The 14711-nt window shown below is 29.5% G+C and overlaps 3 protein-coding genes across 3 annotated transcripts in view; 2 read left to right on the top strand and 1 right to left on the bottom strand.

The window, feature by feature from the left end:
- The window catches only part of LOC108756097, a 29286-nt gene extending 20219 nt beyond the window's left edge, over positions 1–9067 (top strand). The window contains 5 exon segments of the mRNA XM_018499675.1: positions 6350–6557; positions 7016–7387; positions 8431–8632; positions 8767–8922; positions 9020–9067. Of these exon segments, the coding sequence (XP_018355177.1) occupies positions 6350–6557; positions 7016–7387; positions 8431–8632; positions 8767–8922; positions 9020–9067 (986 nt within the window).
- LOC108756127 (conserved oligomeric Golgi complex subunit 3) lies at positions 412–2996 on the bottom strand. The gene has a single exon (XM_018499720.1). It carries the CDS (start codon positions 2841–2843, stop codon positions 426–428), a length of 2418 nt encoding a protein of 805 aa, XP_018355222.1. The 5' UTR covers positions 2844–2996; the 3' UTR covers positions 412–425.
- Positions 9068–11705: 2638 nt separating the features above from the next.
- Positions 11706–14711, top strand: part of LOC108756105 (gamma-tubulin complex component 3 homolog) — a 4673-nt gene continuing 1667 nt past the window's right edge. The window contains exons 1-6 of the mRNA XM_018499683.1: positions 11706–11987; positions 12679–12845; positions 12962–13091; positions 13150–13567; positions 13751–14253; positions 14443–14635. Coding sequence (XP_018355185.1) covers positions 11909–11987; positions 12679–12845; positions 12962–13091; positions 13150–13567; positions 13751–14253; positions 14443–14635 — 1490 coding nt within the window. The 5' untranslated portion in view covers positions 11706–11908. The remainder of the gene's footprint in view (positions 11988–12678; positions 12846–12961; positions 13092–13149; positions 13568–13750; positions 14254–14442; positions 14636–14711) is intronic.

The raw sequence follows: 14711 nt of genomic DNA, 5'->3' as shown, positions 1-14711 counted from the left end.
CTTATTTAAAATTAATTTATATAACAGAAATTAAGCTCAATTGTACACACATTTTATTTTATATTTTATTCCTAAGATTACAAAATTGTATATTATGCCACAATAATTACATGTATTTATAATAAATTACATTTTTTAATATAATAAATTAAAATAAAAATTTTCTCTCTTTCTCATTTTCACTTTAATCCTAAAATTTATAATTCTAAGTCAATGTTACTTCAACTTTACTGTATCTAAAAAAAATGTTCTCTCATACAACAATTATATATACATAAAATAATAACAAAATCTAATATAAGAAAAGTTATTTGTTGCACATTTTTAAATAAAAAATTATATCAATTTTCTATTCAACGATTAATTTCTGAAAATACAATAAACAATAAAAACTACGTTATTTAATCTTCTTGTTTAATAAACGATTACGATTGTTTCAGAACTGACTGCGATTCTCGATTTGATTTTCCTTGAATTAACGTTGTTGAACTCAACATAACAGAAATCTGTTCTGGCAAAGGACACGCGATCAACAGAAGGTTCTCCGCATTATAATATTTATTTAATGTTTGATGCAGTTGCGTGAATGCAGCACAAATATTATTTTTCACTGGCTTGAACAGAATGAATTCAGTTTCTTTGTTAGCTAAATATAATTGCATCGATTGCTGAATCTCAGGACATTTAAACTTGATTATCCTCAATACATCGGCCACTATAGTTGCTATTTCTTGCGGGCTCCCTAGTGCATTTTCCTGATTCGAGTTTGCATCAAGTAATTTTTCTTTCTCCAATAACTTGATAATAGGATAAATTAATAAATAAGTTGCGTGTTGTATTAATCGCTGGCATGTAAGTCTCAACTTCGCGTCCACATGCTTCCTCGAATCGATAAGCTGTTCTTTCATTTGTGGTGCACCTTCCAAAAGAAATTGTAATAATGCATTGTTTGACAAGGTAAAGAACCTAGAACTCTTTTCGAGTAGTCCAAATGCAGCGGTCTTCACTTTGGAAAAATCCAAACTATATTCCTTGATAGTAAAATCCACTTGGAACGGAGCAATTTGTTCTCTAAGAATGAGCAAGTGCTTAATTTGAAATAATTCTGCATCCAATGTACTCGCTCTCTTCTCAATTTCCTGTCTGGCATTCTCAATGCTCTGAACACAAAGGGAAATTGCCTCCTGGCTCAATGACTGGAACACAGATCTATCTACGCAACGATAGAGTCTCGACAGACACACCAGAGTTCTGCGAACTGTGGGATACCACATAGCATGCAGATCCGCTGGAGAACTTCCCATGTGTGTTTTCTGATAAATGGAATCGATAACTATATGATTTCGAGAAACTGGTTCTAAAGCAGAACTATCAGTGGATGATACCGAAATCTTCTTTATACGAGTCTGACGAGTCGCTTCCCTAATCGATTCTGCTATATCTTCCATCATTTTCAGTTTTTCTGGATACGCCAGGTCACCCGATGAAGGATTGTAATCCAGCACATCGGATTGTAGATATAAATGTGCACGAAATACTAATCTTTCTTGAACATCATGCAATAATTGCAAGCATATGTTTCCGAAGCCTTCCAGTGGTTCAAAGTTGTTCTGTACATGTTCATCTAGCATCTCTATTCGTAGAATGCAGCAAATTTCTGCTAACGTCTCAAGATGATTGATGTGTATTATGAAAGGTCTCAATGCGTCATATAAAGAAGTGCACAAGCTCTCTAGGTATGCAGTTAATCCATTTGATTGTTTTGAAAAGAATTCATAGAACAGTTTATGCTCATCTATCGACGCATGCAAGAGTAATGCACAAGAATGTCGCACTAAACTGCAATGGTCACCATTATACTTTTCCCTAATAAAATTCAGAGATTTCTGTATGCTTGTACCTAGCACTAAGCCTCGCTGACTCCAATAATACTGGTGACACTCAAGCAACAAGGTATCATATTCTTGTCTTTTGTACGATTTGTTTTCAATCTGCCTGATAACGGGTCTTGTTTTAGACAAGATTGTCTGAAATCTGCCATAGAATAGAGCTAAAGCTGTGTCTGCATTCTCTGATGAGTTTTCATTGTCTTTCAAATTTAAAATACTTTCAGTGGTTTTAGAGAACAAGTTGGAAATATAATTCTGTATTAATGCAATAGCTTTTGATTGACAATGCTTGTATCTCACTAGATAAATTCCACTTTCATTGTACGACGAGTTGTTTTGCATAAAATCTATATTTGTGTCAATTTTATCTAAGACAGTGAAAAACATTTCACTGTTCACTGACAAAGTAGATGCATCCAATTTTTCTGTAATCACATCAATTTCCTTGAAATACTTAACATAATCCGTAATGCCATCGATTGTTGCATTTAACTGCTTTTGATCAAAAATAAGTTGTTCACTAGCTTCGTATAAAGAAGTGGTTTTACTGGAAACTTCAGTATACTGTTTATAAAGTGCAGAGAAATCGTCCAATGTTTCTTCTATCTGAGAACAAACATCTTGGCATTCAGATTTCCTTGATTTTAGTTCATCAAGATATAAACTGTATTTCATGTCGTACATGGATACATATTTTCTTTCCAGACATAAGAAATAATCAAGTAATTCCTGATACTTTTCTATCGGAGGGATATTCTCCTGAGACTTCTGTTCTTGTAACTTGTCATCGCCATCATTTGTACTGGATTGTAGATTCGACAATGGAAAAAACGAAGACACAATGATTTCTAAATTTGTCAAACAATCCTTTTGACATTCTGTTAATGGGGCCAAGGAATTGTCACTCTGGTCCCACTGAATAAGGTTATGTGGAATTACCTTCGTATGAGACATTTTATTCGCAGTAGAGATTTTCAGTTATTGATATAATCATACATGTCCCGTTTACACATAATTCAGTATGTAGTTCAAAATCAAATTTAAATGCGCACATTTACGAATTGACACAATTCTAAAAACTGCGATTAGCAAGAAACATTTGGAAATGTTGACGTATAATAATCGATAATCTTTCGCAGACTCAATCGGTTTAATGTAATCGACCTTATCGATGTACTTTCAATACAATTGATAAATCCCTACCTGACTTATTGAGGTTAATATTATTATATTATAGCATATATTTTTTATACATACATTTGAAAAAAATCATACATGTATAATACTTGTTTCGTCATATAGCAAAATTTCCTTTACTATTATAAGTTTATTTACGGCGTTTATTATAGATAGAGACAACATTCATGGCATTTATATTATACCGACAGTAAGTAATCTTATGTTAAATATGCTTTAAAGTGCGCGCTATAGGCATCTATGTGGATATAAAACCTGTATAAGATTAATTATACTATACATATATATATATTTTTTAATTAAAATAATACAGACCTATAACTGTTTTATTATACATATTAATAGATTTTTTATAAACTATATGCATTTCCGTTATTTTCATTTCTGTATCATTTTTATATATTCATATAAAATTTTTCATTTCTATTTTTATAACTTAAAAAATATTATAATATATAAATACATACAAAAAATCGTCGATAGTATTATATAAAAAAAATTCTTTCAAATTAATCAAAATATCTCTAATTTTTCAAGTCATTTTTACATTGCATTATTTTACAATTAAAATAAAATTGAATATTACGTAATTTATTTTTTCTACTTCATAGTATTGTTTTTCATTTCCCAGCAATAAATTTCAGAAATTATATTCATTAAAAAATACTATACGTATAATAGATCGATGCATTTTTGTAATTCTTGCAGATTAACTTTCGCTAAAAGAATTAAAGGTTGCAATCCTAAAACATCTTACATGAAAAATGATGGCACAAATAAAATTACAGTTTTTTTTTAATAATAAATCTGCAGTTTATAATAAGATTTAAGAAAGTTGATAATTTTAAAATAATGACGTTAGAATTTTAAAAACTAAAGATATTTTCTATACCAAAATAATTGATCTAATATGGTATATAAAGATTTGACATATTAAAATATTATATATAGATATGTATATATATCAGACTCACCCACTTTTGTCTGCAAATCGACATTATAAGCAATTTCGCATCAATTCTAAGTGATCAAATTCCCCTTTCTGCTATTATTTGTTATCAAAGAAAATCTATACTACGTAATAGAATCATTATCAAAAAATCCACACGTTTAAGGTTCACTAATGATGAAGTTGCTTGAATGAACGTGGCAGAATATGGGAGAAATCGAGATCTTGTATACTATTACAAATGTATGTACATGTACTTATCTATTATGAAACAAAATAGTTTTCAACAAGCAGGGAAAAGGTGATATCGACATAGATAATTATCTACTTGTCTTTAACCGAATATGTGCAAGAGACAAATAGTATTATGCAAGCATATAATTATACGACAAGAGAGGGTGTAGAACATTGAACGTTATTACAAATGCCATAATGTAGATTTATTAATGATTACAGAGACATGTAACGATGCACGACATACCTTCGAAAATCAACTAGTAATTTTCTCTCCTATGAAGTTATCATAATTCTTGGAACCTTTCGTTCCTATCCTTTATAATTTAAGACATTAATTATTGCATGCGTATGTATGATGTATATGTGATTTTAGATGTGTATGTTTGAAATGTTATGTCTTAATATTAGGATAATTATACACATGTATTAGCTATACATAATAATTTGATACACTACTATATATATGCATAACACATAAATTATATGTATATTCGAAATTTAGAGTATTTCGTGTCGCAGCGAAATAAAATATTTTTAGGAAATTAGAAATTAAGTATTAATTAGTAATTAAGTATAATTGCTTTGCTTCGCAATATGAAAATACAAGTAAGCGTTAAAAAGGCTTACAGAAATACGAATGTATTATAGTATTGAGAGAAAAAAAAGTAAAAGATGTTAATTCACTTGAATATATACGTATACTTGTTAATGTGTGTCACTATTAAGAATTTTACAATAGATGCCTGTACAAAAGTATATTTCACTTCGTGGGAACATGGCAATATGTTAGAATTTATCGAGAGGGATAACATATATATTTTTCAGTTGTACTAATTAAATGACATCAGTATAATTACAGTTCTGACATCGCAGTAAGGTTGTCGACAAGATGTCGCAACGTGAAATCATTAATTTTAATTTGTGTAGGGACAAACAAAGCAGCCACGAACGTTTATTCGTAGTGCCTTACAAACCTTTGCCGTGCGCACACATTGCTATATATCAGTATAATAGTTATTTTTACTGATACGTATATAAGTCACAGTTATTGTATACTTGATTCTTGTTATAAACATTATTCTGGTTATTCATAAGGTGTCCATACAAATTAATAAGCATGCTCCATAAAGATATACGCAAGAAGTAAACAAAATATATAATCTTTTATAACATATATAATAAATAGAACCGATTATTTTCAAAAGAGAGGCAATCTCTTTCCGTAAAAGATATATTATAATATTATATACACACAGGGACATAAATACCTTAATATGCCTTAAAGAACCCCGCATAAATCTTATGGAAAATGGGTGCCGATCAAATTATTTTAAATTTTCATATTTTGTAAACATGCCATTGATACGACGTGCATAAGTGTAATAAAAAGGATTTATTTTGATTTTTTTATACTTGCTCATACAAAATATAAAGACTTCGAAGATCATAGGCCGGTATTCATAGTCCGTTCTTATTTTAAGATCATCTTAAGTAATGTCTTAAGATGCTATTACGGCCCTCTTGGTTCGTGACATCTTAAGACTGTACTTAAGACGATCTTAAATATAGAAATCGATTATGGATACCGCTCTTAGAGCAAAGACTAAGACATTTGAAAGTTTGTGCTCGTAAGGACTTTTCAGCTTGACGTGAGCTACAAAATATTAAAATTTGAAGCCATTTAAAACCCATTTCCCACAAGATTTATGCTCTTTTTGGGTTCTTTTCATATCTTTTCATTCCTTCTCATATATCTCAATACTTTCTTCAATATACGTGCAATCTCGGATGTTAAGGCATTTGTGTTCGCGTGCTTATAATTTTCGCTACGTACTGTAGTAATAATCGGTGCGATATTCATTTATAATGGAATTATTCTTTTAATAAATAAAAAAATCTGTCACTTTTGATTATAGCACAGAAATGCAGATACTCTCTTTCAATTTCTTCTTATATACCATAACTGGTTTGTGGCGACCAATTGAATGGTCTTCGAAATGCTCCAAGTCGCTATATAGTGTGTACACTTTCTTCACGCTGTATCTATTTACGTATTTCTTTCTGACTCACTTCCTATACGTCATCTTTGTTGTCGACAATCTGGAACACTTGGCCTCGTGTTGTTCTATTTTCCTAGGGACAATTACTCTATTCTGCAAAGCGATTGTTATTGTAATCCGGCGCGATCGGATTATCAATTTGATAAAAATACTACAAGAGGAACCTTGTAAAGCTTGTAACGAGGAGGAGATTAATATCCACATAAAATTCGACCATTTAATCAGGTTGGTATATTTAAGTACTGACGCGACTTTCGATAATATCAGTCATAATAAATAAATCGATAAGCAAATCAATAATACCTATATACTCGTATAACTATTTAAGAAAATTAAAACGAGGATAAATAAATTGACTTATATAAAAAAATTAAATTAGATTAATTTGGTTTTAAAGTTTTCAAGAAAATAATTTTAAAGAAAAATTAGTTTATTGCGTTCTAAAATCACAAATTTATATGTTTCGCACGTGTTTTTCGTCATTATGGCATCAATGACTTTCCAAAGTATTGTACAATAGCGATCGGATAGCGATTGTCAATATTTTTCACCGTACTTACTGAAAAATTAAATATTTATTAATTTATATAATTTTAAGATAGCTTTTGCCTGTTTTTATTATTTGCAGATTATATATACATGTATACACATATTTATCATGTATTTTTGAAATGTCCATGCAGATCACATTCCATGCCTTATATAATTTTATGTACGATCTCGCTGATAGGCACTATAATTGGAGGAATACTTTATATGTTAGAGGGCGCAATACCCTATGGGTTCGTGTGGGTACCTTGGGAATGTACTTCGTCCCTTTTATTCTGTTTTACGTCTCTTCAAGAGATCGCAGCTGTGACTATTGGCATTATTGTAAACATCGCGACAGAAACTACGGTTTTAGGATTTTGCTTGCAAACATGTGCAAGATTTGAAATTCTAAGTCATCGCCTTCAGAGAATGATAAAAGGTGAGAAAGAAGGAATGCGGAAAAGTTCAGTGAACAATACAAGCAGATTATCAAAATACGTTTCCTTTCATCTTTGTATAATCAGGTTCGTCAAACAAATATTTGCTTTGTGCATGTATTTTTCTTAAATAAAAAATCGAGTTGCGCTTTATTGTATAAAAAAATGATAATTTAAATATCTTCTATATATATATATCGGTTAAAATAATATATGAAGAAACTCATTTTGCATTTTTTACTAATAATTTCGAATAATAGATCGTTAAATTTTTTACGACAAGTTATAAACGTAGATGCTAAAAATTTATAATTTTGTGAAGATGATCTTCACATTATTTCGCATTATTATCTAAATATATTTTTTTGCAAAAATATATCTCATTTTTAAAACTGTACAAGCCAGAAAAAATTATAGTTTTATTTTCGCGTAATTTTGAAATAATTCTAATGTATCAATGGAATGTATGTATATCATATAATAATTCCATGTAACGTGTTGTAATAACTTTTTAGCTATTGTAACGCGATATATAGGGTGTCGCAGATTTACCTGCTAACGATAGATTCTTGAAGTTATTTTGAAAATATTCTAATATAACAAATACGAATATTCTAATATAAAAATATCGAGGCTATAGTTTTTGAATTATAAGCATTTAAAGTTATAGCGAATCATATCGCCTAAAGTTCGCGCGTTTAGTTGTGGTTGGCATTTACGTTGTATTGTGAGACAAATTGCCAACCATACTTCAACGCGCGAACTTTAAGCGATATGATTCGCTAACTTTAAATGCTTATAATTAAAAAACTATTATTAGTTCGACATTTTGGTATTAGAATTTTCATTTCAAAATAATTTTAGTAATCTACTATTAACAGATGATATGGTAGACCTGGGACATCCTGTACTCTGTGTGTGTGTGTGTGTGTGTGTGTGTGTTGTGTAATTTGTATTAAATATATAGCACATAAATATATTTACATATATCTCGTGCTTTTATTTCTAAAATTCTATAGTATGTATAAAACATAAATTGTATATTAAATGCGCGCTTATATAAGCACATTATATAAGCGTTATATAAGCACGTTTGAATACGTCAAAAATAATATAATAAATATTTATAGACTTGCTGAAATGATCAACGATGTATTCAGTCCAGTCATCTTTATTCAATTTTGCATCAGTATTTTGGTACTGTGTTCAGCTGCATATTATTTGTCTTCTAATATAACACTTCTAAACGTGCTTAACTTCACAGCCTACGTATTTTGCTTGTTTGTGCAGATTTATGTTTATTGCTGGGCTGGTAATGAAGTTACACTTAAGGTAGTCGTGGCTTAAGGTAGTCCATAAAAATATATATTTAGACAAAAATATATATTTTGCAAGACCAGAATTGACACAATCGCAGTTTTTAATAACAATTAAATTATTCTGATTATCATTATTTGTTTGCATAGAGTGTTGAATTAGGCGAAGAGATATATCATATGGATTGGATATTAATGACAAGAAGCGAACAACTAGATCTACTAATGATTATGAAGCGCAGCACAAAACCCATCAAATTCACTAGCAGCTTTTTAGTAACACTGTCTTTGGAATCTTATAGCAATGTCAGTACATAAAATTAACTAACTATAAATACTCTATCGACGATTAATTAATTAAGAGCATTTAATTTGTATTAAACTCACTAATTTTATTTTATAGCTTCTGAAAGCGACTTTCTCTGCATTTAATCTTTTGCAACAATTGTAAATGTGTTATCTGTATCCTTTGATAGTACAACTGTATGTATACAGTAATTATGAGTAAATCGTTTATTGCATATAACATTTTGATATTTTTTTCAATGACCACGTGCATTTTTCCCAATTATGGCGTATGTACATTATTAACTAGATATGAAATTGAAATAAATGACGGGTACATACAGGGTGTATCAAAACCACCGCATTTCCTATTAAAAATGAATTCTTTGGAACATTGCAAGAAAAAAATCCTAATACAAAAATGTCGAAAAATAATAATTTTCAAATTATTCTCGATTAAAGTTTCATAGAGCTGACATGTTGCGCTCTCAGGCATGGGTATCATGACAAGTGGTGAAGGTGTCACAAGAGTACCTCTTGACAACATCGAAATTATCATACAAATATATAGTTGATACTTTTATTAAGAAATTATTTCTGTAGGAAGATATTTGTACATTACACACGCATAATAATATTATCAACATATATATTAATATTATCAACAAAATATCAATAACGAGATATTACGACATGGGTCAGATGTCAACTTTACCGTTCTAACATCAGAGTGTGTGACTAAAGATAGGGTAATAAAAATCCAGACTCTATAAAAAACTTAATTCTCTCGAGCTTCTCTTTATCACTAACGAGCTATACTTGATAAGTATATTCCAAAGTCTCTATAATTACTAGTAGAAATACGTTTCAAACTTTTCCAATCATATATCGTTAATTTAAGGTTTAATTTAGCAAAAACGAATTAGAGAGGTATCAAACCTTTATTATAAATATCGTGTACGTCGCGCAGATTTCGTATAATAGAAAGTAATAACAAACTAATAATCGCTTATTGCGAGTGACATGGCTACCCGAATTACTTGCTTGTACGAACCTCGGCAATTGAATGACTGCGCGGTGGCTATGCATAAACTTACCCAAGTAGCATCTATTGGTTCATACACGTTTTATATACGTTTCCTAAACGTATCTAATGTTCTACAAACGTTTTAAGAACATATATATAATCAACGTGTGCTACTGGGTAACGCGTCGTCTACTCACTCCTTCATGGCAAAACAAATCCCAAGGACACGCACTAACCATTTAAGTGACGAAATATTAACGCATACATTACGAAATAAGTAAAATAATTTATTCATTACATTTTTAATCCTCTCCGATAAATAGGCTTTATTGTTTTATTTCTTAGGTTCTTTATGCACGCACAGAACTCATCTATCATATCTCATAAATATTTCAAATGTATCACAATAAGCGATTATTAGTGTATAATAACTTTATATTACACAAAATCCGCGCAGTATATACAATATTTTTAATAAAAAATTGATGCTTTGCTGCTTTTTGTTACTTTGCAATTAATTGTTAAATTGTGCACACTAGCGCATCTCTACCAAATAAATAGCTATATTGCAATATTACAAATATACTTATTTATGCAATACTATATAATAAAATATCATATATATAATATCTTATATAATAAAATATCATAATGTATAAGATACTATTACATTAAATTAAATAACAAAACAAAGGACTCTTTCTAAACAAAATAAATAAAAATAAATATCGGGCAAAGTAAGAGTCAACACATTTCTTTAAAATTCACAAAAATGTATATAATGAATTTTAAAAAAATGTGTTGACTCTTACTTTGCCCGATATTTATTTTTATTTATACTATTATATTACTTTTATTTATTATGAAACATTTATATAATAAAAAATTATAAGTTTAATAATATTATATATTAACCAAATCACCGACGAGATACTATTAAAGATCAGAAGATCACTGGACAAATTTTCATGATTACCCGAGAGCCCCGAGACTCTAGGGATAATTGAAGAACGATGACATTATCGACAATTAATACAAATTTGCGATTTTGGCAATTCATTAAATTCATGATTTTTTTTATCATATAAATGATGTATAAATATAAGTACGCATACTTTTATATATAATGCTATAATATCTTATATATTACCGAAAAATTACAAGTTTTTCTCTGCCATTTGTCATCTCTGTTGATAATCAAACTCGGATGATAACATTAAAATTACAGTTTTAAAAATAAAAATCGCGTATTATTAAATTTTAAACATATGTATATACGTATCTACGAAATTAATAAATTATGAAATTAATACCGTATTATTAATTTTTTATTCTTAATTATTTAAATTTTAGGTCACGCTAACTTTCATAAGAATCGATTGATTATCTTTAATAGTATCTCGTCGGTACTTAAGACGATCTTAAAATAGGAACGAACTATGAATGCCAGCCTAAGACTCGATCGTAAAAAGCTTTTCTCACCTACTGTATTTGAAATGTTTTACAATTATTGAACTATTGCCACTTTCCCACATACAACAATAACAACTTTATTCATAATAACCATTTTATCTTTTAATTTTTAATTTTATAAAATTAATATTGCAACACACACACATACGCACGCACGCACACGCACGCGAATGACAGACATTTTGGCTATCGGTTGTTTGAATTATGTGACGTAATTCGTGATCGATATTTTAGTTTTTGGGTAAGAAGCATGGTGGCACTGTTTCTATGTTCATTATTAATTTTGCTACTAACTAATCGAGACTGATCGAGACATATGACTCATGTGTTGTATGTATAGTGTATACACAACATACACTTATATGTATTTTGCCGCTCAATTAAATTGCGGAACAATTGGTCCAAAGACAATGTTAAACACTTAAACGGTGTCGCGAGGAATAAATATTGTATCTGTATATAATACAACATCAAGCAAGATTATAGAAAACATCACTCAATATAAACATGAATCCCACGGAAGCTGAAACTATCGCTGATCTGGTTCAGAATATGATTATTTCTCTATGTGGTGAACAAAAACCAGGTTAGTTTTGAATAAAGTTCTATCATTGCCGGAATATTAACTGATAAAAAATATCAACTGTATGTTATTTAATTACTCCAATTAATTGCTACACAATTCATTTTAAACAATGTAATTAAGAGTTATTAATGTCTCATATTTCAGTAAAATATTGCTTAATACAAAGAGACATTTTTCAAAAATATCATATTATTTTGAGAATATAGTAAGGTAAATTAAAAAACTTGGAGCAGGAATCCTGGCAGGTCTTCTTGATGAAATTTGATTAATTTGTATGTTATTTATATGTTCTAATAAGTCAAGCTTATTCGAAAGTCATTTGCATGTAATTTAACAAAAAATATTGGATATTAAGATCTTAAGAATTAATTAGCTTCAGCAAAGTGGCATGCTTCATATTTACTTTTTAAATCTCTGTACATTAAGTTGTACATTAAGATGTAAATGATGATAATCTTTTCAAATAGATTTAGATTCTAGCATATATGTGCCTTAATAAATATAATATAATATAATTGTCAAATTTTTCAGATTTTTTAAAACATTTTAGTATATACATTTATATTTGATAAACATAAGTTATATGGTATATAAATTTATAAATATGCAATATTTATTGTAAAATAAAAATCTGTAACATATTATATATATATATGTATACATAAGCTAAAACATTTTTTATATCTTATAGAATCAATCAGAAGATTTATGCGTTTTTCCCTTGGCTTACTGTCATCTACTCAAGGTATAGAAACACTGAGAGAGGATGAAGTAACCGTAGCAACATATATAAAGAGTAAATTATCACCACGAGACGCAGTGCAGTTTGATAAACTGCATAATGATTTAAAAGATGGGGTACAAAACAATTTTACATCTTTCTAAGCATTTTGTTTCGATCTTGTTTATTTTATTTATATTTGTTTGCACCTACAAATGTATAAATTCTTGCATCAATCTTGTTCTTTCATTAGCCACTGAAGAATCGTATAAGCATTCTAATATTTCTACTGAACATGGGCCAATCGGTGGAACAAATAAAGGACAGGATCTTTTCATTTCCAGATATGAAATCGGAATTAAGCCCAATCGCATCAACTAGTGGTAAGATTAACACAATCAATATTTATTAGAGAATTATCTAATTATTTTTTATATTTAGGACAATTGTCACAAACGTCATGTTCTCCAGCACAAGTTGTATCATTAAATACTACAGAGACAAGTTCAAAAGGATTATTAGTACATCCAAATAAGATATTCAATGAAGAGTCCATTTCAGAAGATGTATTAGTTCAAGACTTGATATATTCTTTTCAAAGTGTCGAAGGAAAAATTTTAAAGTTAGACTCCAGCTACGGATTTCAGATAGACCCTGTAGCAAAAATTAATAGATCACAAAAACAAGCTGTTTTAAGACTGAGTGAACTGGGATATTTACATAGTGTAGTGCGAAAAGGATTGGAGAGAATGTCTGTAACTGGTGCAGGCAGAGTCACTGATAGCTTTGTTGCTGTGTTACATAAGGAATTGTCAGAATATTATAGATTTATAGCTATAATGCAAGAAGAAGTTAATAGGTAAGAATTAGATACATACGGTGATGATATATAGTATCTCAAAGACATGAGGATCATAAAGTTATATTGTTTTATAAATCCAATAACGATATTTTTTTTGCTTGGAATACACTTGGAAAATATTTGTAGTGTAATATTAATGTTATTTATAATAAAGGGATATAAGCGTAATAATTATAACAGGTCTCAACATCAAATGGTTACATATGGAGTTACATTATCTCACTTACATCTTTGGGCATGTGATCCTTTGGAAACTCTGAAGTGGTTAGCAAGTATAGTAAGAGCTTGCCAAGGTCAAAAAGGTGGTGCATTAGCATCGACTGTTTATGAATTCAGCTACCATGGAGATGCTATTGTGAAAAATTTAGTCAAAAGAGTTTTGGAAAGTGTTTGCAATCCTTTGTACAACATGTTAATGAGATGGATCGCTGATGGAGAGTTAGATGACCCGTATAAGGAGTTTTTTATTCAAGCGTGCAATGATGTTAGTGGAGATAGAATGTGGCATGAAAAATATCAAGTGAGAAATTCAATGGTACCATCTTTCCTTAGTAAAGCACAAGCGAAGAAGATTCTGGGAACAGGAAAGAGTATTAATTTCTTACGTGAAGTTTGTAAAGACTTTTCACCATGGCAAGATAGACATGCAGATATGTTCAGGAATACTGATGAGGAATATAATGGTTAGTAATAATAATCATGCCAACTATTGACAACTATTGCTATAAGATCTTAATAGTGTCTTTCTTGATAACATTTATGTCGGAAAGTATGCAATTTATAAAAATTTTGGTTAATGTCAAATGGATTACTTACAGCTTTGTCTAACTCTTGGAAGGATATTTAATATTTTCATATTGTTTTTCTTCTAGTTGAAGTCTTTTTCGATATGGATCCTGATGGTCGTTTGCAAACTATGATGGATGCAGCATATAAAGAAACTTCAACAAGAGTTGTTGAAATATTGACAAAACAATATCATCTTATGGATCATTTGCAGGGGATTAAAGGATATCTTTTGCTTGGTCAAGGCCATTTTATTCAACATCTTATGCACTTATTAGAGTAAGAATATCTCTTGTATAATATATATTTTAATAATATATATATTTAATATATATATATATATATATATAACATA

Source organism: Trachymyrmex septentrionalis, unplaced genomic scaffold (genome assembly GCF_001594115.1).
Source record: "Trachymyrmex septentrionalis isolate Tsep2-gDNA-1 unplaced genomic scaffold, Tsep1.0 scaffold95, whole genome shotgun sequence".
NCBI lineage: Eukaryota > Metazoa > Arthropoda > Insecta > Hymenoptera > Formicidae > Trachymyrmex > Trachymyrmex septentrionalis.
The sequence above is the reverse complement of the archived record's forward strand: the minus strand, read 5'-3'. Positions and strand labels throughout refer to the sequence as shown.

Excerpts from the sequence above, each read along its gene's own strand:
- LOC108756127 (XM_018499720.1), bottom strand. The coding sequence starts at position 2,843 with ATGTCTCATACGAAGGTAATTCCACATAACCTTATTCAGTGGGACCAG.